Source organism: Gobius niger (genome assembly GCF_951799975.1).
Source record: "Gobius niger genome assembly, chromosome: 2".
Classification (NCBI taxonomy): Eukaryota; Metazoa; Chordata; class Actinopteri; order Gobiiformes; family Gobiidae; genus Gobius; species Gobius niger.
This window is the reverse complement of record NC_136853.1, coordinates 32046341-32070809: the sequence shown is the minus strand read 5'-3', so window position 1 is coordinate 32070809 and position 24469 is coordinate 32046341. Positions and strand designations below refer to the sequence as shown.

General features: G+C 41.8%; 2 protein-coding genes across 2 annotated transcripts; one reads left to right on the top strand and one right to left on the bottom strand.

Annotated features, from left to right (window-relative positions):
- Nucleotides 1–1960: 1960 nt before the first annotated feature.
- Nucleotides 1961–21466, bottom strand: kmt2e (lysine (K)-specific methyltransferase 2E). The gene is made up of 24 exons (XM_079582689.1): nt 21120–21466; nt 15351–15535; nt 12424–12535; nt 12091–12320; nt 11863–12002; nt 11186–11367; nt 11057–11095; nt 10781–10981; nt 10555–10685; nt 10362–10479; nt 10165–10274; nt 9830–10079; nt 9069–9167; nt 6927–7106; nt 6511–6843; nt 6134–6433; nt 5871–6021; nt 5538–5788; nt 5405–5461; nt 4744–5265; nt 4375–4640; nt 4216–4295; nt 4059–4138; nt 1961–3985 (listed from the first exon to the last, which is right to left on the bottom strand). The coding sequence occupies exons 2-24, from the start codon at nt 15419–15421 to the stop codon at nt 3068–3070; spliced, it is 4821 nt and encodes a 1606-aa protein (XP_079438815.1). The 5' UTR covers nt 15422–15535; nt 21120–21466; the 3' UTR covers nt 1961–3067.
- A 1887-nt stretch (nt 21467–23353) lies between these two features.
- ndufb2 (NADH:ubiquinone oxidoreductase subunit B2) lies at nt 23354–24344 on the top strand. Its single transcript, XM_079551872.1, has 4 exons — nt 23354–23533; nt 23660–23804; nt 23885–23972; nt 24045–24344. The coding sequence occupies exons 1-3, from the start codon at nt 23448–23450 to the stop codon at nt 23957–23959; spliced, it is 306 nt and encodes a 101-aa protein (XP_079407998.1). The 5' UTR covers nt 23354–23447; the 3' UTR covers nt 23960–23972; nt 24045–24344.
- The last annotated feature ends 125 nt before the right edge of the window (nt 24345–24469 follow it).

The window sequence follows — 24469 nt, the reverse complement described above, 5'->3', positions numbered from 1 at the left end:
AAAATACTTTCTGACCTTGATAACCACCATGTGGGATCAGGGAGGAAGTGGGTAAACACTGACATGATCATTTGACTCCTATCTGATCCCTTTGTGGTGGAATTGGTAGTGTTACAACTCTCCCCTTGTTACAACCAGATCCAGTCTCCACTATTCTTGAACTGCAATGACTAATTGGGCTAAAAAGTAAAATTTTAGTGCTTCTAAAATAAAAGGTTAGTAGATTATTAACACTCAGCAAGAAATGTTTGTGAAGATTTTTTTTTATGAATTAGCCCTTAAGCCCCTTGAAACTAAGGCTTTTTGTTTTGTTTTGTTTTTGAGAACATGTAAATGCAGGACTAGTCGAACCAATGTTGATTAATCAAGTGTCAACTAAATTGGTGTTGAGAAAATAGGTTTTATCACAAAGCACTGATTAAGTCAAAACAACAAGAACATGAATTTTGTGATTTTTGGTTGAAAAGAATTGTTGGGAAATTGGCTCTAAAACGACACCTTGGCTTTTGTAAATATAATAAAACCCCACATTTCCATGCCTTTTGCTGGCTCAAGGTTAATGGATTTTTGCACAGCAGATCTTTTGTTTTGTTTTTTCAATTAGCAAATGAATTAATTGCAAACCCTTTATATACCAGATATCAATTTTTTCCCCGTTATAAATGCCTGATGAACTTGTGAACAGCATTGTAGAGTAAGTGATGCTTTAACTCATCAGAAAGATGGAGCAGGGCCCAGTGGACTCACCAAAGCTGTGTGCGGATGGAAAGATCATTTGTGACTTGCTCAGGGGCCTCAGGCTCCAGAGCTCAGGCATAAAGGGCCCATCTGCTACGCCGCTCAAATGCAAACGTTTACACAGAGGAGCTGGACTACAACAGCGACAAATGAAAAAATGCTAACGATAAGAGCTGTTAAATATATTCTTGGTCTATTGTGAACAACAAATGTGGTTCCTATTTGCAATACTCAATGACACTTTTCCCTACAATTATTATTAAAAATGAATTAAGCTCATGAAAAAAATGTAAGATTTCATAGTGATATTGATCTGAATCACCCGACACAACTGCAGGCCCATCGTACTGTTGATAAAAGTTTAGGTCTGTGGTCAATTCTGTTCGATGCCCATGATACAGAAAGGGCAAATCTCAGCGATGGTGCAGATTGGCAGCCTTGCTTAAATCATATTACCCCTTGGGCAGCTGTGGCTACATAAAAGTAAGGTGTGAACAAATAATGTATGAAATTTTAAAGCGACTTTGAGCTATATAAGAGTAATGCATAAATTATCCTCAGAAAATACATTTTTATTCATAAAATTATTATTTTAATTCTCTACTATTAGCTATTCAACCTCAATATAATAAATGATAACGAATATTACTTGAACCCTCTATATCTGGGTCCCCAACTAAATCAGCTCGAGGTAACTTTTGACATGATGTCCAGGGTCCAGACATAGAAGCAGTCATTGCTTTTGAACATGTTGAGACATGAGCACAGGTTGTCTATTTACACAGCAGAGCTGATCAATGAATCAACAATTTTGCCATTTTATTTCAGTATTATTCAAACTGTTTAGATCATTTCTAAGGCTGAGTGTATTAAGTGGATGAAAAGGCTTTGGGGTCCGGACAAAAGCCTCTGGAGGTCCGGATCTAGACCCAGGCCCACCAGTTGGGGACCCCTGCTCTATACATTGAATAGTCCTAAAGTTGGATGTACAACTCTTAAGTGCACTAACGCTTGCCCTTATGTGTGAATTGTGCTCTATGAATAAACTTACCTTCACCTACTTGATCATTTACTCACAGCCAAATATCCAGATCTGTCTTTCTTCTGTAAACCTAATATACCAGGTATGGCAGAAGAGGCAGCATTAACCACCGTCATCACCACTTAAATTGGAGTCCACACAAGACAAAGAGGTCCCAGAGACACATTTCAAGACAAATGGTACTGTATAAAAGTCATTACAGTGATTTATTATAATGAACCATGAAAATAACCAACCAGTGCAGTGTGAGTCTGTTTCCTCCGCACAAACATACCCTCACACACCCAAATAATAAAAAAGACAAAGTTGAAGAGTCTCAAGTGGGAAAAAATAAAAAATAATGCTACAGTCACAGAAACATTCAGCTTTGCCAAGAGCGTTTATATTTACAACCATATTTCAAAATGGGATGGGAGGCCAATTGTACAAGCATAGAAAAGAAAAGAAGCAAATATTTACAATCTGTTCCTGGTGAAAGCTGGAGTAACCACCTATACATTAAATTACACTTTCTACAAATAACCATTGATATTCAAAAATAAACCGCTAACTTCCTACCTGTGGTGCGTCAACTGCGCCCACTTCGGAAGAGCACAAGCACTCAATTCATACGCACTTTCCTTGTCTCGATGCGACACTAGGCAGCCACTCTCCTCCTCACATACAGTGCACAAAGCTGTACACACAAATACAAACACACAAGTGCAGCCTCCAGGGGCGATGAGGCAGGCTCCCGCAATGGGTCTAATCTGAATCTGCAGCGGTCAACAGATATTTGTTGTTAAACAGGAATAAAAAAAATAATTTGTGTTTTTTCTCTATACAAAAAGCTTTTCTGCTATAATGAACCACTAGATAAAACAAATAAATGTGTGTGAACATGACAACAGACAAGAGAGAAAAGGAAGGCAAAAGAATAACAGAAAAGGGTTACGAGTAAGTTTCAGGTTGGAATGTCCATTAGATAAACAAAGTGCAGGCCTTACAAAGGGGTCCAAGCGAGACAAAACAGGGGCTCGTCTTCCCATCACTGGAAAGATGTATAAACAAAATGAGGCCAGGGGGGTAAGAGCACCGGGGTTGTTCATTTAAATACAGTCTGTGTTGAAGATCATGTTGCATGTCTTTTTTGTATGATTTTCTCTAAACATGTATTTTTTAAAAAGTACCCTTTTCTTCCACATTCATCTGTATTTCCACTGGCCACGTGTTCAGGTACATAGAAAAGTATGTACACGCTCCTTTCAGACGGAGTTCTTAGGGGCTACTTGGGTCGAACAGCTGAGGTCAGTGCCACCCGGTGCTCAGGTAGCCTGAACTGTGGAAGGGAGGTGCAGCTGTTGAGGGAGGCCCACGGGGTGTGGCTGTGGAGGGGGCCTGGCCCTGCGGAGTCTGTTGAGGGGGGGGTGGTGGAGGCGGAGGTATCCCGCTCTGCTGCATGGGAGGAGGGTACGTAGTTGGAGGCATGGCTTGAAAAGCCCCTAAACTCTGAAAGTGGTGGTTCTGAATGGTGCTGTTGGGGGGAGGAGGGGGAGGAGGTGGAGGGGGGGTCAGAGACAGTAGGCTGCCGGCTGCAGGGGGGGCCTGCTGTGAGGTTTTCTGTCCCTGTGGAGGAGGTGGAGGAGGTGGGACGTTGCTCAGCATTAGCTGGTGCTGTTGCATGTTAACGTGTAAAAGGGCGGGGCCGGAGATGGGGTGCGGAGGTGGAGGGGGGGGAGGTGGTGGAGCAGCCGAGCCTTGATAGTGCACATTGTGGGGCATAGGCTGCAACAACGTCTGCGATCCAGGGGGGTAAGGGGATGCAACAGTGGACTTAAATGCAGGGAAGGGTCCAGCCGAGGTGGGGCTCTGACTGGGGAAGAATGACGTGGATGTGGGCGGCGCTGGTGGGGGAGGAGGGGGTGGTGGCAGTGTGCTCTGAGCATTATACGGAGTCTGGTTTTGAGGCTGAGCTGAAAACAGCGCCCTTTGGCTGCGAAACGGTGCAGTCTGTGGTTGGGGCTTTGGAGAGTGGAGAAGAGAGGATCCCGGGTAATGGACAGGTGAGGAGGGCAGTGGTGAGCCATGCATCTTCGTGGGTGTCAGAGGGGTGGGCTTTGAGGCTGGAGGCTTGTTTGATGATGAGCCTGCTGTGTTTGATGCCTTGGATTGGCTGTCACCATCATCTTCCTTCACAGGCCAACTCTGTGATCCAGGGGAACCGGGCTGTGCAAAAGAATTTGGTCATACATTGCTGTTGAGCCAACTGAAATCTGTTTGAGTTCAAAGAGATACTCACTGCATGAGTTGGAGTCTTCTGCAGAGGTGGAGATGGACACTCTCTGGCAGCAGGTGTCTCACTACCTTCATTTTCACCATCTTTAATCAAAAATACAATAACCTAAATATATGCCATGCCTCTTATTACTGTGCAGTTAACCCGACTTGTTAAATACCTGTGTCTTTGTCTTTGCTAAGTAGAAGAGCTCGGTGGTAACTGCGTTCACGGGCCTGTTCTACTGAAGTTGAAGATGTCCTTCAGAAACAAAAAAACTCAAGGTTACTTAAAGAGACTTTCAACATTTAAAGAAACCGTTTAATATGATTGTACTCACCACTGGCCCTCTCCCCCTTCCCTTTCCCCTCCCTCTCTGTCTCCTTGTGTTTCTGTGTCCTCATTTGTCGGCGCCTCTTTTTCAGTAACAGTCATAGTACAGGGGAGCGATGGTGGTGGTGGAGGGGGTTCACTGGATATCTCCATGGCAACAGGAAAGGCGTCAATGGTCAAGGGTGGCACAGTGGAAACAGGCGAACTGCATTCAGTTTTTGAGCCACTTCGACGAGCTTCTCGCTGACGTTTTCTGTATTCTAGCAGAGAAACCTAGTGGAAACAGAGACACATTATATTAGGAAGACACAGGGCTAACGCTTGAGACACTCGTGGCCTAGCTTTTGTTTTTGCGTTGCTTTCATTTAAGACTTGCCTTCTTTTTTTGAGGTGGATTTTGTGCAGATCCGCATTCACCACTGCTATCCGCACTGAGTGAGCGAGAAAATCCCTGGGAGGATGCATCCTCAGAGCACGGGTAGAAGAGCTGCCCCTGGCCCTCACTGAAGGCGTTTGGAGGGCCAACCTGTGGCCCTGCTGCAGAAGAGGTCCCTGTGTCAGGCCTGAAGGGAGCGACCAGAGGCTCCAGCGTGTGAGAGGGGGTCAGGTCTCGCAAGTTTGAGTTAACAGGGGAGAAGCTCAGGCCAGCTGCCCCACTGGAGCTCCTTTCTGGGCTTTTCATCCACCCAGGAAATGTAGCAGCACAAGGTTCAGCAGATGAGGGCACTTCAACACCTTCTAAAACTCCACTGTCGAGGCATTCCTCATCACAATCCAAAGACTCAGCAGCTAGAGGCTGTGGGCTTTCAGGAGCTGAAAGCTTGGCCTCTGTCTGTAAACCGTCAGAAGAAGAAACCCTGATGCACGGAGAGGATATCAACGAAGGAGGTCGATCCGCCTTAAATGTGAATAGGGTTGGCGTTAGAAACTAATGCATAGAATCTGATTTACAACACTACTCGATAAACAAAAAAAAACATAAGTAGTAAATAAAAAAAGTAGTAGTTTAGTAGTAAGTTTAAGCATTATTTTCTGACCTCTTGGGTGCTCGTTTTCCTACTGATTTCAGGGGAACTTTCAACAGAAGACTCACTCTGCAAACAAAGAATCATTAACCCCATGTTTTTACGGCATATTGGACCTTACAGTATCTGATTTAGGAGAGCTTACCTCGTGGGGTGCAGCGGTTGTTGTTGTTGTTGCTGTTGTTGCTGTTGTTGTTGGGGTGCAGGGGAGAGGGTCTGTACTGAGCTCCTCTGTTTTAGTGCGTGGTGGTGTTGCCAAAAGAACAGGAGTGGCTGGGGCTTCTGACTGGTCTGCTCGCGTGGGTGTGGCACACGGAGAGCCATAGGGTGTGGAACTCTCAGACAAACAGGCATCTAAAGGACTTAAACGGCGCTTTTTTAAAGGTGTTGGCAACTCTGTGGAAGAGAAAAAAGGGAAGATTTCTTACAAACTTCTAGTAAACTAATGTAGGTAAATTCACACTTCGTAGATCACTACCTGAAAGTGAGCATGTGCCGTTGTATGGTAGGGGGCTATCGGAGTCTCCGTTGATCGAGGGACTGAGAGGTCCTTCACTGGGCATGACTAAGCTGGGCCTTCTTGCTGGACTAGGAGAACATTCCTCTTCTAAAGCTTGTTTCAACCATCGCTACAGAAACAAATGCAAAAAATAGATATATATTTATTATTAACACAAAGATACAAAATTATACTACATACAAAATGTTATGTTACTGATATGAATTACACTGAGGCCGTACCTTTTTACAAGAACCAGTGGTTGGTGGGGTTTCGGGCATCTCTCGCGACCGCCGTCTTCCAGTGGGAACACCTGGAGTGGTGGGACTACGATTGGCCAGGAATGGTGAAGAGAAGCGCACATAGTGTTTGGGTGTGCTGTAGACCTGTGGGGAGCAGGCCTGACCCGGCAAAGCATTCAGCTGTGTTGCTAATACTTCAGGGTCACTGCTTATTCTCAGTGGTCTTGGAGGAGCAAGCTCTGTTGTCTGAACTCCAGGTTGGTCTTGCTGCCTTTCTCCCACCCACTCATTCACAAAGTGCTATGGAGAAAAAAAACAAACAAACTCTAGTTTAACCAAAAAATACAATTCTTTGAAAAGCCGAAACAGGTCCCTACCTTTTTTGTCTTGAAGCTCTTGCTTCCAGAGCGGCATCTCTCAGGAACAGGGGAGTTGCCTTCAGGAGGGCTCGCATCTGGAGCTTGAGCAGAGAGAGAGAGGACCTCAGGTTCTGGTTCACAGGGCGTCTCGCATTCAGGCGCATCACTGAGCAGAGGCTCGACACACTCGATTGGGGAGCCAGGAGGCAAATCAGAGCAGGTGCTGATGGTTCGAGCACGTCTTCGCTGCTGACCGATGTGAGTACGATTTCTCGAAAAGCTTTTTCTGTTTCTTGAAGCTTTAACTTTAGCTGGCTTTAATCCAGGTTCCTCCTTCACCTCCAGAAGCGGCTACAAGAAAGTGATTTATTTATTTACAAAATACTTGTACTGAAAATAAACTATTATGCTGCTGCTTATCAATGCCTAAGCACCTGGGCAACAGCTGGTGAATCTGCCATTTCTGGTGTTGATGGGAGCTCCTCCTTGATGTGACTGCCAACCTCTGATTTAACACTACCAATTCTCTCCAGCGCTTGTTCCCTTCGTTTTTCTCTCTTCTCCATTCGGGCAAAAGCTTGCAGAATGGCCTCCATCTTTCTCTCCTCACGAGTCTGCAGAGAATGTGTGGGGGGAAAATGTAAAAGAACGCACATCACACATCATATCATAGGGTACAATTACAGGCTAAGAAGGTTTATGCCTTTAAAAAAAATGCCATGATAATAGAAATGGACATGTACAGCAAACGTTTAAAAAATGTTTTCAAAGAAAACCACATGACCTGTGAACCTAAGGATGATCTAAAAAAAAGGGTCCTGTAGTCTAGAGGGTACAGTAAAAAAATAAATAAAAAGGGTGTGTGGTACAATAAAATGGATTGTGACAAGTCCTTAAAACAAATATACACAATAATGAAATGAGGTGTCAGAATAGTCAGAATATTGACAACTCCTTAAACAGTAATAACACAAGTATTGACTGATAGTGGAGCCGCTTAAGCCCATTAGTGGCCAGATTGTTCACTCTGTGATACAACTGATACAAATTTGGAATAAATGTTGCCTAAAACCTTTTGTTTCAGAAAAATTCATTAACCGACCAAAAAAAAAAAGAAAAATCAAAGGTGTCATTCCAAAAAGGTTTCCAACGAGGATGTAAATAGGTCAACTGCCAGATCACTCATTCAAGTTCATAATGCTTTTTGCCAACTGGAACTCGAGTGGTGCTCTTCTGGGAGACTTTTTTTTGGTCTACATTTTTGGCTACAATTTTTTTCCAGATTGATGAGCTAATTTGTTTGAGAGTGTGAGTGCAGGACAAAATGCACACTCTCATTCACCCTGGCCTATTGAACATGTTTTTAGTGGTAGGGGAAACCATGAGGAAACCTACGCAGACACGGGGAGAACATGCAAACTCCACACAGAAAGACCCCGTCCAGGTGGGAATCGTACCCAGGACGTTCTAGCTGTGAAGCACGAGCGCCAACCATACCTTCATTCAAAGAATGTCACACACACAAATACTGTGTCGCAGAATTATGGTGCAAAATGTGTAGGTTTCCTCCGGTTTCCCCAACCACTGAAAACAAGCCAGGATGAGTGAGTGTGTTTGGAAGTAGGTGTTTGGGACAATGTATAAAAATTAGCCAATGGCTTTAATCCAGCGGGGCATGTTTACATGCACGAGTCCCATGTATGTTCATGAACATGCACTAAATATCAAAACAAAACAGAATATAATTGGAGGATTAATATTATGCTGATCAAAATTAAATAATATTATTGCATCTAGTGTTTATGTTTTCAAACATAAAGACTTTTTATTGACAGAAAATTCAGTGTTGATTTTTTTTCTGTGGCTAATGGAATGAAAAAGCGAAGGACCCAGAGAGAATTTGTGCATATTTTTACGCTTATATCACAAAGTGAACAATTTGACATTTCAAAGACCATGTGAACGGTGCAACAACTCGTCAACTATTGCTCCTCCTGTCTGTTTCTCCTTGAACAATTAGCAGAATTGTACACGAGCCAACAATGAGTCAGCATTTTATAACTCGAGTCCTTTATTTCTTTCATTCTCTCAGGGAGAATGAAAGAAGCCGAGTTCTTTCATTCTTCCTGAGTGCCACCATAAAGTTATAGTTTATTTTTATATTTGTGTAAACTCATGGGGTCTAATTTTGGATACTAGGAAAATTTAGGAAAATTGTCTTAAATATATATAGGTCATGGTTTCTTTGAGGTCACGTGAGGACAAAAGGACAAAACAATCACAAACAAATATGTCACCATAAAGAGAGCAAAAGCTACAAAATGAAAGCGAAGCTCAAAGGAGTAAATTAAAAATATAACAGCAAAAGGTGCGTAGATGTGGAAGCAAAGTAATAGAAATGAGGACAGTTTGAAATTGGCATAACAGCTGATGCCGCCCAAGCCACAGCCCTTTGAGCAAACAAACTCCTAAGCCTTGACCCAAAGAAACAGGTGACAGCTGTGGTTTAGATGTTGCCCCTTTTTGCTGCACGTTTTCAGGGTAAAAAGCCATAGGTCCTAGCTTGGTAAACTTACCATTTTCCTCCTCCTCTCTGCAATCTGCTCTTCTGACTCCATCTCTACTTCATTGCTAATGGACGTTTTGTCTTCTAGATCCTCATATAACTCAGGATCCTGTAAGAGGAGGGTATGGCGTTTTATCATGGCTGATTTTTTTTCAGTCTGGCTACAGACTAGAGGGAGACAGGTTAAGTATGGGACAAAGGAATTAAGGACTGAGGAGGGGGCCTGGTAAGTCAACTACTTTTTTTTTTTTTTTTTAGATCTGCCCAGTGCTTTTCAAGACTGTATGCTCTCGTTCACTGATTTGTATTTTAAGTTGTACTGAGCTCAAGATGGACTGCTACCCAAAAGTCCTTGTTTTAAATTAGTTAGTAGTTCAGAAAAGACCAACAACCAATGGATTTATCATGGAAAATGACAATGATGGTGGACCAGAAAGCATTGCATTGAATGATTTCAGTCTGCTCCATAGTAGTATAGTCATATTTAAATGATTACACATCACATTATAAATCAGTCTTAACCTTTGAAATGTTTAAAGGAAGAGAAAATGGGTTTCAAAGTGTGTAGAGGAAATGAGAAAGAATGACATAACCTTACCTTTGTACTTTTTACTTGACTCGTTTCTGTTGTGTTCTGCATTTTAGTCAATCATGTTGTCTTTAAAGTGCATTACAAATAAATTTGGATTGGATGTGTGTAAAACTAATGACAATGTTGATGATCTTGAATCAATGTTGTAATGTTGTTAATGTCAGACGTGTGTCTCTTGCCTGGTTATTTGAGATGGAGAGGCGAAGAGGTGACAGCTTCCGCTGTTTGTTATCGCCCATAGTTTTCCCCTTGGTTTCACCATCCAGACCAACATTCTGGTTCTGGCCAAGATCATCTTGGGAGTCTCTGTCCTTTCGACACACACGTCTCCGACTAGCTGAGCCCAGGTTTTCGGTGGGCTCCAGATTATGCTTCAACACAGGGCACTCATGGTTCCCCTTCATACAGGCACAGTCCACTTTGTACTTACTACATCATACAAAGAAAGAAAGATTAGGTGAAAAAAACGACCTTGTCAATAAAATAAGGAAATGGTCAAGCAAATGGAACGTACCAGCTGCCAAAATCAAAATCAAAGCCAATGGTGATTTCTGTGCCTTTGGTAATATGCCGCACTGAGTAGATGTATAAATGCAACATACCATCCTCAATCACATGTCGCACCTAATAAAAGTCAGAAAAGGTTTAACATGGCAGTATTTACGAAATACTTTATTCAATTCAAAACATTTCTTGGATGTGTACACTTACCTCAGCATTGGGGGTGCAAGAGCGCCGGATGAAGCGTGCCTCATTGCCGAAACTACGAGCATCAACACACATCTCCAGACCATCAAACTTGGAGTAAAATAATACAAATGGGTATGGCCTGTAATAAAACAAAAGTTAGACTAAATGGTATCACGTTAATAACCCTTATTCCAGAAAAAAAGAAATTTCTGACCTCTTAAAAAAGTACCCATTAGCTTCAAACTGCTGCCTAAGCATAAATTTCCCTCTGTACTCAATGATAAGGGAGTCTGGTGCAAGGTCTCGCACTGCCTTGAGGATCTTTTTATTCTTTTGAATGTAACTCTGTAAACAGAGATAAGAGAGCTGTAAGAAACAAAGATAATTTATAGTATTTGGGTCCAATAAGGGGCAATGCACAAATATGTTGGTGGCATCACCTCTACAGGAGGCTTGAAGGAGGCTGGGTGTGTGTTGTAGGCAAGGCTCTTTCCGTCGCCTTGCTCTTTTACACGTAACAGGACTTGGACATCTTCACTATATTGATTACTACTGGCTTCTTCATAGCGCTCCATCCAACTCTTCATTTTGCTTTCCCAGAGAATCGGGTGCTCTGTTGGATCCTGCTCCGGGGCAGCACCCTAAACAATGAAAAATACTTTGTTTTACCAAATTCATGAACATGAAATCAATATTAATGGTTCATGTTAGATTACCTTTACTCTGGATGATTTTCGAGATCCTTCCCTGAACGCCTGCAAAAATAGCAATAAAGACAGATTAAATAAAGAAATAGCATTCAGAAAATGCAAAAAATGTAATTAACTATTAGAACGATGTTTCACCTTTTTTGCTCGGGCAGAGGATGCTGGAGGATCTTTATCACCACTCTTTTTACGTTTTTTCTCAACCTGTTTATTACCTAAGCGCCCGGTGGTCAGGGTAGTGATAGTTGGCATGTGTTGAAAGGTTGAGTAGAGCTCTAGTGGCACCTCATCTCCACTCTCTGTTGCACTTGTGTCCCCATCTGAAATGGCAACAGTACACAAACATCTAATAAAGCACAAGGTTCAGATGAGGGGGAGAAAAAGAAGACGTTTTTGATTCTTCAAACTGTCCAGTAGGTGTCAGTGTGTCCCAGGTTAAGGAACAGAGGTACGTGTGAACTGGCCTGATGGGGGAGTAGCTAATGTCTCCCTTCAGTAGAAAAAAAAAAGTACAATAGACACAAATCCTACATAGGGTGGAACAAAAGGGCAAAAATGTATATGATTATCTAAATAATTTAAGGATATATAAACTTTTTGTTCTTTATAAAGTGTTCTAAATGAACAAACACAAAATAAACATTAAAATTCACCATTGATTGTGTGAATAGTATCCTCGACCAGCACCGACATCTCACATTCGGCCAGAGCAGTCGTTAAACAGCCTCTTAATCTCAAAAAGACTGTCACTCAACAAACCGAAGTGTCGCTAAACTTGGTGGTTTTGTAATGTTTGTCTGTATAATCTGTCTCACCTGATAAACACTCTCGTTTTCTTGTCTGCAACAGGATGGCCCGCTCCCTGTCCAGGTGTCGTGGTTGGCAGCGTTCACACAAGTAGGTTTCAGGAATGTTTTGTCTATCGATACCCATGCAGTCAATGTGCTGCCATGCACTGAAAGCAAACAAAAAGATAATCAGCTTTAAAAAACGTAAAGAGAGACTAAATATTAAAAAAAAAGACAAGCCAGCTTATTCCTTACCTGCATTTATCACAGCATATCATGTAGCCATCATCATGGGTGAAGCCACAGATGCAGCGGGTAATGTCTGCCCCATAGCTACCATCCTCTGAGGTGCTAAGAGTGGTGCCCCTGGATGCTTCATCTTGCCCCCCTGGCATAAACAACCGTCCATCTCCTTGTGAAATCAGCATCGAGGGAGGAGGGGACGCTGGTGGTGTAGGTGGAGGCCGCGCTCCATAGTTATGGTCCTGATAAATAATACGGATTTCAAGTTTATAGTAAATGTGTCAAAAAAAAAAAAACTACGATTCACAGGACCATTTTAGATTCAATGTGTGTATTTGTACTTACAGCATACGGCAGACCGATGTAACTGTGGGAATGATGAGAACTACTGCTGTATATCTGGTGTGGGTAGCTGGACTTCTCCACCACTACAGGACTGGCTTCCACCGATTCTGGTCTGTAGTAAATTTAAAAAAAACAGGCACATAGTGTCAACTAAGGCTGTAATGTTATCACGTTCAGAGAAATACGCGTTCAGGTATTTTCTCACGGAACCAGTATGTCTACTTTCACCAGCACAAGAGCAGAGCCTGTTAGCCGTTAAGACCAACCCGCCCGTGTTACGTCATGACTAATCTACCAAGTTGTAGACAGTTGATTCAACAGTAAGAGTGATATGGCAGAAAGGCTGGCAAGGATAATGGCACGGCAAGACACAAACCTACAGAAAAGTGACCAATCACTAAAAACAGTCTCTGGAGCTAAGGGCAATGCAAGGGCAGCTCTTTATGATTTACTACATAACATGTGCCAACATTAGAATCATCAGAGATATACAGTAAGTGAGTAAGAGACATACAGTAAGTGAGTAAACAGTAAACGCAAACTTTAAGCCGATTTCAATCTAAATACTGTTAAACCAATCTTCACAAACTACATCTTCTAAAAGGTATGAGAGAAAAAACTACTAACAAAACCTTGAAAGTAAAAAAAACAAAAAAAAGCTCTGTTGAAATGCGTCTTGTTTAAAGTATCAAGAAAAATATAGGTACCTCTTCAATCAATCGTCAAGTCCTTTCTTCTGCTTAGATTATATGAGTAAAGGTTTGTGCTTCAAGAGTGCAACGTGCAACACTTCCTCTCTATATTGGTGCTAAAGTTCTGACGATCAAAGTGAAAGCATGAGCACGAGGTTTAAAGGCGGATCTAAAGTGGGGGGCGTGTCTGAAGAGAATTTACCGTGTTAAAAGAACGTCTGCCGGTATAGAATTTATTTAGTAAATGACATCTTCACTGAAAAAACGGTTTTATTCAATGCAGATGTCATTTACTAAATACATTCTAGTGATACAGAGTACATTATAATCAGGTTATTTTTAAACTTTAGAGATCTTAGCACAGCACAAAATATATGTGCATACCAATTTAAAATGATTAATGATACATAGAGAGAAAGCAAGAGTCATAACAATCTGAAAAACTAAACAAAGGTGAGGCTTCAGTGCTGTGTGAATTAAAACACTCAAGATGATGCTTCTATAATAAGTAGATAATAAGTAGTAAAGAGCAGCAGAGAACAACCAAAGGCAACGCCTCGGCTACACTGACTGACTGAGCGCCCACTGGCTGCCATAGTAACACAAAGCTGTGTGAATGTGCAGACCGACTGTTCACTGTGGACATGCACACTGCATTAGCCAACAGCTGCTCACACTGCTGCAGACTGCAGGGGATGACGGCGTCTCTCTGGTGAGTAGCCACTGCTCATGTGCAACAGCAGGTGGAAGTCTGTTTTCTACCTCTGAATGAATCGAGAGAAGAAGTGAGGACGCACCGTGTACAGACACCGCAGTGAGCTCCACACAGCAATGGGTAGAGGGATTGTTTAAGATGCCATATTTATGCAATTTGACCTGTCAATCAGGGCAGTAGCTATGGCAACAGAAGGAGCAGATGCTATGGCAACGCAAGCTGTCACGGCAACAGCTATGATGAAGGAAGGAGGCGGGCTCAAGATTTAAAGAGACAGGAGCAATCGACTACTGATGACGTCTGCTATTCTTTAGTCATATGAGAATCTTTTGCTTAGTTTATGTTTTTTTTTTGCAAAAAGGCCACAGCTCGGTCTCTCAAAAGATGAAACTCAAGCGGTGGAGAATAAGGGGTTTGTTGCCATGGCGGCATGCTCAGTTACGCTCCAATAAGTGTATGCAGTGAACACGTTATAACGCCTTGTGTCGCTTTAAAAACCTCAAGTATCTTCTGCTGTTGGTGGACTCTTCATATTGAGTGTAAGTAATGTACAAAAATGGGTTTGCTCTCGGTTTGTGTTCATAGAAAAAGATGCTGATGTTGAATTAAAGTCAATGGTTTATCTGAAAAAATACCAGATTAAAAAAATTTGTCATAAAAACTGCAGAATCGACTACATTTGTCAGTAGGGCTGGTTGTCAACTATTTTAATAATTGATTAATCTTTTTCGAGTAAACACAGATTCAAATAGAGCAAAAATGACATGACAATTTCGTATTTCTGATGAACCCTAACTTTTAAAACAAAGTTATGTTATGTACATTGACAATTTTATAAATAGCCGCCTGTGTCTCATCCAGTCAGAGAGCAGAATTAGCACTAAGAGCCTCCTACAAACATTCACTTTAAGGTTACCCCATCAACATGTCAACAAGCGGGGCCACTTTAACTTCATGTGGATTTTTTTTTTTTTAAATACCATTTCCATGCACCTTTCACAGCCAAGCAATTAATCAATTAAAGGGTAAAATAATTGGTAGATTAATCGATTACCCAAATAATAAATAATAATAGCTGCAGCCCTATTTGTCAGTGTATTTTCCTCTTCACAAAGACAAAGTATCACATGGGGCATATCAGGGCAGGAAAGTTTAGTAAGTGTTAATGGGTGGATGATGCTAGAATAACCAAAAGGAGAGAGCCACGATCTGAATCAGTGTCAATCTGCCAATTTAAAGAAATCGTTGTATTGTTAATCAATGCGTTTCTGTTTGACACGTGCAGTCTACTTTTCTCCACTCGTGCCTCCAAATTGGTAATGCGCCAAGTAAGTGGCAGAGGGAAGTCAAAAGTGAAGTCTCAGAGGAAGCATTTACTGATAATACAATAAACCCAACGGGCGTGAAGAATTTTGATTTAATTGAAATTGTAATCTAGAAAATTCAGATTTTCTGAGATGCCATATTTCCTACCCCTACATAGGGTTTAATGTGAAGATGAGTGGATGTGCATTACTCACTCTGAGCCTGCAGCCATGTCCAGGTATGAGGTGTCTGCTGTGTCCACCCCAACTGGGATGACAATGCTCATGACGTTCTCTGCTGATCAGTTCTTGCCCTACTGAGTCCAGAGAATGGCAGTCCAAAACACTGAGGCATACCAGCCACAGCAGTCATTGCAGACATCTAAGTGCATCCACAAGGCCTGAAAATGGACAGAAACGGGAAGAAAAAGACATGGAATATTTAGTGCAATAACCTTTGGTAGATATGAGCAATGAATTACAGTAAATAATTAGTAAGGCTGAATAACTGTTGTAGTATTGTACAGTATTGTACATTTGTGAATAGAGCTCAAGCGACCTCTACTGCATTTCCCAGAAATTCATGCTGCACTGTAAGAAAGCACCCACAAAGGGGAGCAAGAGAACACAGACCATTGATCCGTCATGAAAGGACTGAGAGAAAGCCAACCAAGGCCATTTTCCCCTTTCCAGTGGACAGATTCTTAAATGTGCTATTTGCTCTCAAATCAAGTTAATTACAGAAATTCTAACATAGTGCTGTCACTCCATCATTTATTGGTGAAGAAGATAAGACAATGTAAGAAAACAACTCCCTATGATATAAATACCATTTTATTTCTGGATTTGAAACCAGACAGAGCATTTGTGGCAGTATGGCTGCCCCTGATACCCAGAGCTTCAATGATAAGCAGGATTAGTGGGAGGGACAGATGCTGAGACAAAATAGGCTGGAGGTCACACCTCCGCCTAATCATGTACTGGGGCCAAACAAAGGCTCAAATCACAGAGCTCTGTGTAACTGGAAATGGAGCTATCGATATGGCATTTGTCATATGTCATAAACTCTCACGTTCAGCATGCAATCCACCATATTTCACCAAAACATGCTTGTGCAGACATTTGTACAGCACCAGGGTTGAAACAAACTGAAAACGTAACACTTTCCACTGCTAACAACTTTACTAGAAAATACAAAATGAGAAAACTTGCAGGCATGGCATGTTGAGAAGACTTTTATAAACAATGGCAAAACTGCTTATTGTGGACTGCCAGAATAGGAGATTTTGCATCTCTGTAATCGTGCTAACAAATACAGATCAATTTTCTGAGAAACGGATGTTCTCAGTCCATTTGGTTAGTGATCCAAAACAATTTATGGACATTTGAGAAATGAGAACTTTTGTTTCAGCCAGAAAAGAGCTCCCTGCCAAATACCTGCTGCCCTCCTTGAGTTTGAGGCCAAGGCTGTGGAGCTAGTAAATAGCTTTTCTTTGAGCCCATTTGTATCCCCGTTGTCCACTAGGTTGGTCTCCAGTTCATCCCCGGAATTTGGCTGTCAATGCTAAGGAATGCACATACACACGCACGCACACACGCACAGACACACACACAGACACACATGCACACACACACAACAAAGAGGCAGACCCCTAAGCCTGCCCCTATACACATTCTTCTAAAAAGGATCCTTACATGATGTGCACTAAACTGCACCCAAACAATTATGACAATAAGAGTTGTGCGTGTGTGTGTGTGGTGGTAGTAGGGGTGGGTACAGTACAGCTGCATTCTTGTCTGAATCTAAGCCAGCCAAGATGTAGTTGCCTCTGTCTGCTCCTCCTACTTCCTCTTAAAGCGCTGTCGATCACCTTAAAGATACACAGCCAAAATAAAAAAAAGAGAGAGAAAAGCATAACCCTCCCCTTCCCTGTGCCCGGTCACCCAGCCAGATTTCTCTCCCTTCTTGGTGCACTTCCTAAATAAACCTGAGATGGAAGGCTTTGAGGAGAGGAAGGGGAGTGTCTGAAAAAGTTCCTAACAAATACACGGAGGTGTGCATTCAATAGGCTTCTTGTATGGAAACGTGCAATAACATAAAAACACCAAAGGAAAGTGGCAAAGGGTAAATGTCATATTGTTTCTATACATCACTTCATGTTATGATCAGATCTTTATGCTGCAGCGAGTCAGAAACCGTCTCTCTTACTTGTCAGGGCAGCAGGGTGGGGGAGGTGTACAGGGGTCTGTCTGACGCTACACAGCTCAAATCTGGGTGGACTCTGGGTGGCAGAGTAGAGCATACATCGCAGTCTGCTTTCCACACCTACCCTCCCTGAGCAAGGGGACACAGTCACGTCATTGTGTAAGGAGAGGCTATGCTTTTAGGAAAGACTGCACTGAAGGGAAAACCCAGAGTAACATCAGTAGCTTTCACCTTCATTCAGTTCGTCATGATGACATCAATATGTAAGAGTATGAGATTATTACTGACTGTGAACCAAGTTATGCTCAGTCTATAATCAGAAAATAAATACTTACTAATTTTGCCTTGTTAGTTTTAGTGCCTCATTCATCAGTTGACATTAACAACTTGTTTGTACAGAGTTTGAACTAATTGTGTGATATGGAAAAACAAAAAACAAGTTAAATGTATTTTTGCATTTATTTGTAAGTATCTGTATGTATTGTCTAGTGAAAAAAATTGAGGCAGCCCTCCTGTTGTCTCAGCAATGTCTGCCAAACAGCCAACAGGGATAATTTTGTTCTTTTGCCTCTCTTAAAATATGCACTGTACAAATGCAATTGGTCGAATAAAAACAAATATACAGGAATGATCACTATATTATTGGTAAGGTTTCATTGACTTAACCGATTAAAACATGCTAACATGCAGCTAGCATGTTATAAAATTACAGCAGTCAATAGAAGCAAGGTACAGTTTGTCTTATAGGGAAAAACAATCACTTATTGTATACAAGTTTGTTTATCAATATCAACCATGGCCCTCAATAGTTTAACACAACATCAATGACAAGTCCCGGATCAACTGTAAATCGTTACTGTAACACAGAGACCATGTTTTACAGCTGTAGCATGACTGCAGGCTCACCAGTCACACCCCTAAAGCCACCTGTCAAGTGGGAAGCCTGCAACTAGTGTAAAACAAGATCTGTTACAGGCCAAGTAGAAACACAAAAACAGGTCACCTGAGCAGCCCTAGCTTCTTGTCCCAGCTGGGAAACCATGTGACTGTGTTGTGCTCCAGAACTAGCTAGCTTTGTCTAGCAGTCTCTTGGGGTCCGGACACAACCCATGAGAGACAAGATTGTAGACCAGGTTCTAAAGAGTAGAATTGCAGCTATAAGATGATGTCGCAGTGTTACGGTCAGACAAATCTTGTGAAGTATAATAAATAATCATAAATCATAAATAAAAACTGCAAAAATAAATATGCTACATGAAAAGTTTCGAAACATAATCTGCTTGAATAAATCCAGCATCTACAGTAGTCAATGTTAACATTGGCTACATGGTGGGTGGAAATTCAGTCAATTCTGTAAACAAACTAAGTAGCTACGACCCGGTCAAGACCGACGCAGGTAGACTGTTTGTGCTCTGTTACATTATAATAAAAAGCAGAGGCCTGCAGCAATCGCCTCTTCACTAAAGATATGTAGAGATTTGAAATGTCTAGAGTAGATAACCGTGGTACTCCATATTGTTTAATTACCTACACATAATCTAAAATGTATGCAATTCTTCACAAAACTACAATAAAAAAGAGAAACTATCTGTCAGTGGACACAAGATAATATTTGTAGTAAAGTGAGGCCAGACTGCGACGTGTCTAGCTAACCTCCACACCAGAGCTTTCCAAACAATTGTGTGACGCATGTCACAGGGCTACTTGTTTTATATTCAACGAACGTAACATTACAAATCGCAAAATCAGTTTTTATGTAATCACGCATTTATTTTTAAGTCAATAGATAAGTATTTGGCAAAATGGTTGCATGAAATAAACACTTAATAGTTGGTAAGTGTGTTGGCGCTGCAGTCCCTGCTGCCGATAGGGGTGTGGAGGACACAGCGTTGCTATTATGATTCCACAACGCCGTGCTACTGTCGCCATTTTCATAGCGCTTTTCTCAGGACGGCGAGACTATCGTAAAGAAAAGGGAGCCTCGCCTTGGACTAAAAAACAAAACAAGAAAGCATTCATTCGCCTGTTTACACACTCTGCCTTAAGTATTTGTCGGTCGCTGCAATGTCTTTTGTCGGTGATGTAGGATTTTATTGTGAACTCGTCGAAAGCAAAGCAGGCAAGCTAATGGGCTAGCAATTACAACCATGGCCTCTCAAAATGAAACGTTGTAAGGTATTTTGATTACGGTAAATCACGCAAAAGTGGGTTGATATTCATTGAGGTCGGTTGGATCTGTGTTTGGCACGATAAACATGCTTATGCAGAAAGCGGGTGCCAATTATTGTGGAAAAGCACACCGAGTTAGCGTTAGCTGCTAAGGCTAAATGCATAATGCGTAATGATTTAGTGTTGGCAGAGTAGGCAATAGAGTGGGAAAGCGGATAAACGCTATCCATCGTTGGTAATAAGAGACAAACAGCTACATAAATTAAGTAATGCGATGCCATTGTCGGGGGGACAAGGGCTATTGGTACAGTTGCAGCACAGTAGATGTGGGGTTACAAATTGTATGGCTGGGGCGATATGCCCAAATGAACGTCCCCTCCCCCATGCTTGCAGCATTTGAACCTAGTACACCATGAATCTAAATTAAGTCATAGTGAACATACGCGTTGAGCCATTTTAACAGAAACCTTTTTGGTAGACTGCGTAATAATTTGGAAGATTAAAGTCAGGGATATAACCTTTGCATCACTTCAGATGCATTTACCAATTGTACATTTCCTTAAGTGTTTTGCGTGAATCTGTCCATAATATGCATGTAAAAGCTTGTCCACATTACACAGTGACATTGTACAAACATTTACTGAATGGAAACAATGTCCTGTGCCGTGTGGGCAGGATCGAAGCAACCGCGACAACGAGCTTAGTACGGTATTTTATCCACTTTTAAAATCTGTCCGATGTCGCCGTGTAGAGCCTATAAAGAGTTGTTAACAAATACAAACAAGCTCACTGTACGGTTTGTGGTGACAAATAAGGTGCCTGTTGTGTTTTAGTAAGACAACAAACTCTGGCCACATTGACGCATTTGCTGACTGCTGCAGTTATAGGGGCATTGGAAATGTATAACAAATGAAATGTATAAAGGGTAAGGACATCAGCAAGACTATTTATCAACAAAATAAAAACAATAAAGCGCCAAAATGCCTCGAGGTGACACTTTACATGTCATTGGTTCTATAGAACTATAGTTACTTGTTAATGCCGATTAGAGACCATTTCCGTCTTCATTTTTGTAGGTTATGCTGTTTCCGATGTTGACTATATGTGTGCGGTTTAATTAAGGCAATAACGTTACAGGTTTTGAGCTTTGTGGCGTTAACAAAACGTTTTGCCGTAACGTAGACTGTGGGCCAAGCAGCTATTGAGTATTGTCCCACATATAAAGGAATAATGTCAGGACGTATTCGCCAGCAAAATCGTGCACCGTGGAAACAAAATGAATCTAAGAAATAGGGTTTAGTCCGTGTGGAGCTAATTTAAGCTAGTAGCATGCGCTAGTTAGCAACTGACATCTTCACTACAAGAAAGACTGTCGCACGTTAGTGTAGAATTAGATATTGACTGTATTGAGTAGTTTTATACGATTTTCAAAAGCATTTCCACAACGAAGTCATATAAATACCACTGATCCATAAACTACCCTTCAATTCTAAGCTGATGCCTTAGCCAGCTACAGCATGATGCGCCTAGCCAGCTAACTAAAGCCAACAATAGCTTTCCAGGTCGTATTTGGGACCGCCACACAAATACAATCAAAAGTGTTTACTTACCGTTTTATGTCCACTCTCAAAGATCCGAACAGCGAAGAGAGGACCTGTGTGAGACCCCGCCGCTCTTCAGCTCTCACAACCAAAACAATACTTCTATCCACACACTGCGGATCACTAGCAAAGTCTCAAAATGTGTATATAAAACTTGTCCAGTATGAAGTACACGCCTTCCAAAACTCTTTACTCCCAGATCTTTGGAGGTACTCCAAATACACTATAAATAACAGCAAAACCGTTAAAATTATGCCCTGATGAATAGCGACTTTTAGAAATTAGATCCTTCAAACAGTCTCTTTTCCCTGTGTAAAAATGGCGGCGCTGCCAGGAGCTCGCAGACTCCGCCCACAGTGCCCCCTCCTCACCATCATCAGCGCGAGCCACGCCTCCGCATCTGCGGGGCTGCACACTCGCTCTAACAAGGGTGCCATTGGCCGAGCTATATGTGCGTTCATGGACCCACTTTCGGTACGGACCATGGTACGGATAATGGATAAACGTGATATGCTGTAACTTTTTACTTCCACCCGGCTTCTCCACCTGATGACATGACAGACTCGGGATCTGTTCCGCAAATGTGTCTGAAATAGTGGCGTGGCCAAATGAAAAAACACATTTAATGAGGTACTTAATGTGAACAGTGTTTTACGCTTAGCTATGGTATTACAACATAGCGTCTGTTCTTTAAACAAAAAAAGACATGAGGTGCAACATAACTCTCCGATTGTCTTAAATCAAGAGCTTACGTAATCCTTTCCTCCATGTGCCATAGGCCTATGCTTCATAAAAATCTTAACAGATATGGCCAACAAATTAGACGAGCTCGGAGCGCCTGCTTTTCTTGTCGTTGTTAAAACAAGCGTGTCAGCTACACACCGTCTTTAACTTGGTCACTATTACACATCACGGGTGTGTGTATAAACAGACATTTTTTGAAACCGTTATCATCGTGTCCATTTCTCGACCCTCCAAACCGCATATCCCCGCGCGTGCGCAGTTCTGAAGACTCGCAGTGCTGCTGTGGTAATTTGGGGAGGACACAGAGCGAGTACTATCCAAATACACAACAACATAAAAGAAATGTGGCGTTGGCATGCGGTAGTGAAGGAAACAAAGTAACCCAGGGAGATGGAAAAAAATGTTTCAGTTGTTAAAACATGGATCTTTAGAGCAATGTGGACATTTAAAAAAGTCATCTGGTCTGTGATGACATCATGTTAGTTGAATTTGTGGGCGGGCTCTGAGCTGTGAGGAGAGAGGGGTGCAACCGGAGAGCAACACCGACGAGACGCCATTAAGTATCATTGGACAATTATAAACAGACCGTAAATTCTAGCTTATTCGCCTTCAGAGTTCAAGCTCGTTTTGCACCACTGGCATCAGTAGCTTCAACAGTTGATTTTAAGCGGATACGAAGGATTTGACTGCATCGCAACTCAGTAGAATAAGTTAACGCAGCCGATTGGGAACAAGATGGCGCCGAAAATATTTTGCCCGCTCGCTTGGGTGGCGTCATGCGCGCTCTCGTGTCAGGGTTATTTCCTGTTTTCATCTGCACGACGTCAAATTCTATATTTTTTCCATTATAGTATTAGCCTAACATGCTTTGGTTACTTACATACGAGTGTTAAACGATTATTGACATTTGCATCATCGTATGTCCAATGCCCCCCACTCTTTGCAGTATGTTCACAGGCAGGACAGCTTTCCTTATACAGTCACTAATCATATTTACACAATAAGTGTAACAAGAAAGAAAATAAAGTGTCTTGTGTGCATATGCAATTCCTTTGAATTTTATTGTTGTTATTGTTTTTATTATTTGGCCGTTGCTTCCCTCTAGTGGTCATCTATGCAGAACTGTGAAATACTATGGTATTATAGAACAATAATACGCATTGTTAGCCCATAACACGTCTGGTCAGTTGGTTAAGGTCATAAGAGACAATACTTGAGCCAATCAAATGGTTAAAACAATTATTTTGTTTTTGAAAGGAATCAAGCAATAGAAATTCAGTACATTTGAAATAAATGGAAATTGGCCATTGCATTTCGGGGGGATTGCGGTTTCACACCGGGGGCCCCGGCCTGTCTCCATAGCACAAGCAGGCGGGGCTTCAAGAGTAAAATAAGAGGTTACTGGTCTCAACTGTGGAGCAGACGACCGTGGCAAATTCAGCCAATCAACGCAGAGAAACATTACACGCCTTTTCCCCTCTGTCCAATCACAGCGACTGTTCTTGCAAGGTACTTCTATTGACATAGAAGGTGACATTTCATCGGATAGACTTTCCACAGAATTAACTCGGAACACTCGTACATTTTGTAAATATGTCTTATTTGGGGAGGGCGGTAGGAATCATACGGACTACTTCAAAGCTACTTAGACGAGGTCCTCAACGAGTGACGCGGAGAAAGTAAGTCACCCAGACCGTGTTAGCATGTGTGCTAACTAAAGCAGACGAGAAGAAAGAGCTAAAACCATGAACTCGCTGTGCATTTAAGCTAACCTGTGTTTTTGTGTGTTTATTCCGTGTGTTAAGTGGAAGTGGCGGACCGCATATTGAGCCACAGTACAGACAATATCCCCAGATAACCAAGAAACAGGTATTTGAATCTGAGCTCATCAGCGGTGCCATGTGGTTTTGGATACTTTGGCATTGCTGGCACGACCCTGATGCAATCCTGGTATGCCACATGTTGTTTTGACACATTGAACGGTTATTTAGTAAATGGATCGAGCTGAAAGAGTTTGTTTTCCTCGACAGGGTCACTTCCCTTGGCCTGACGCCTCCCAGTGGACCGACGAGGAATTGGGTATCCCGCCTGATGACGAGGAATAATGACTTAATCCAGGTACTCAATTGGCTTAATACGGAGTCAAAACGTTATTAAATGTCATACTTCATTTTCACATTTCTCTTGCAGATTCCCAGAACCCCAATGAAGTCTTGACTGTTTTTCTGGAAGCCCCCTTATGTACATATAATAAATATATCTTGTGTAAAAATATTTACTGTTGTAGGAATCTTAATATAACAGAACAAAATTATTCTGTACAATTTTTAATTTTATTTACATATTTCATATGCAGAAGTACAAAAAAATGCCTGAACAGTGTCACAGTTAGCCAGTGTATATTCTTTAACCAAAAGCTATCAACAAAACTATTGCATACAACAATGCACCAAACATTTGCCTTAACTTTCATTCATAAACAAAACAAAACTGCGTGGTAGCTTAGAAAACTGCCTGTGGCTCAGCTCGTGTAGAATGTACATGTGTTGGAAAAAGGAAAACCAGTATTGTATTTGATTATTCACCTGCTGTCTGTGTGTGCTGCACAGTTAAAT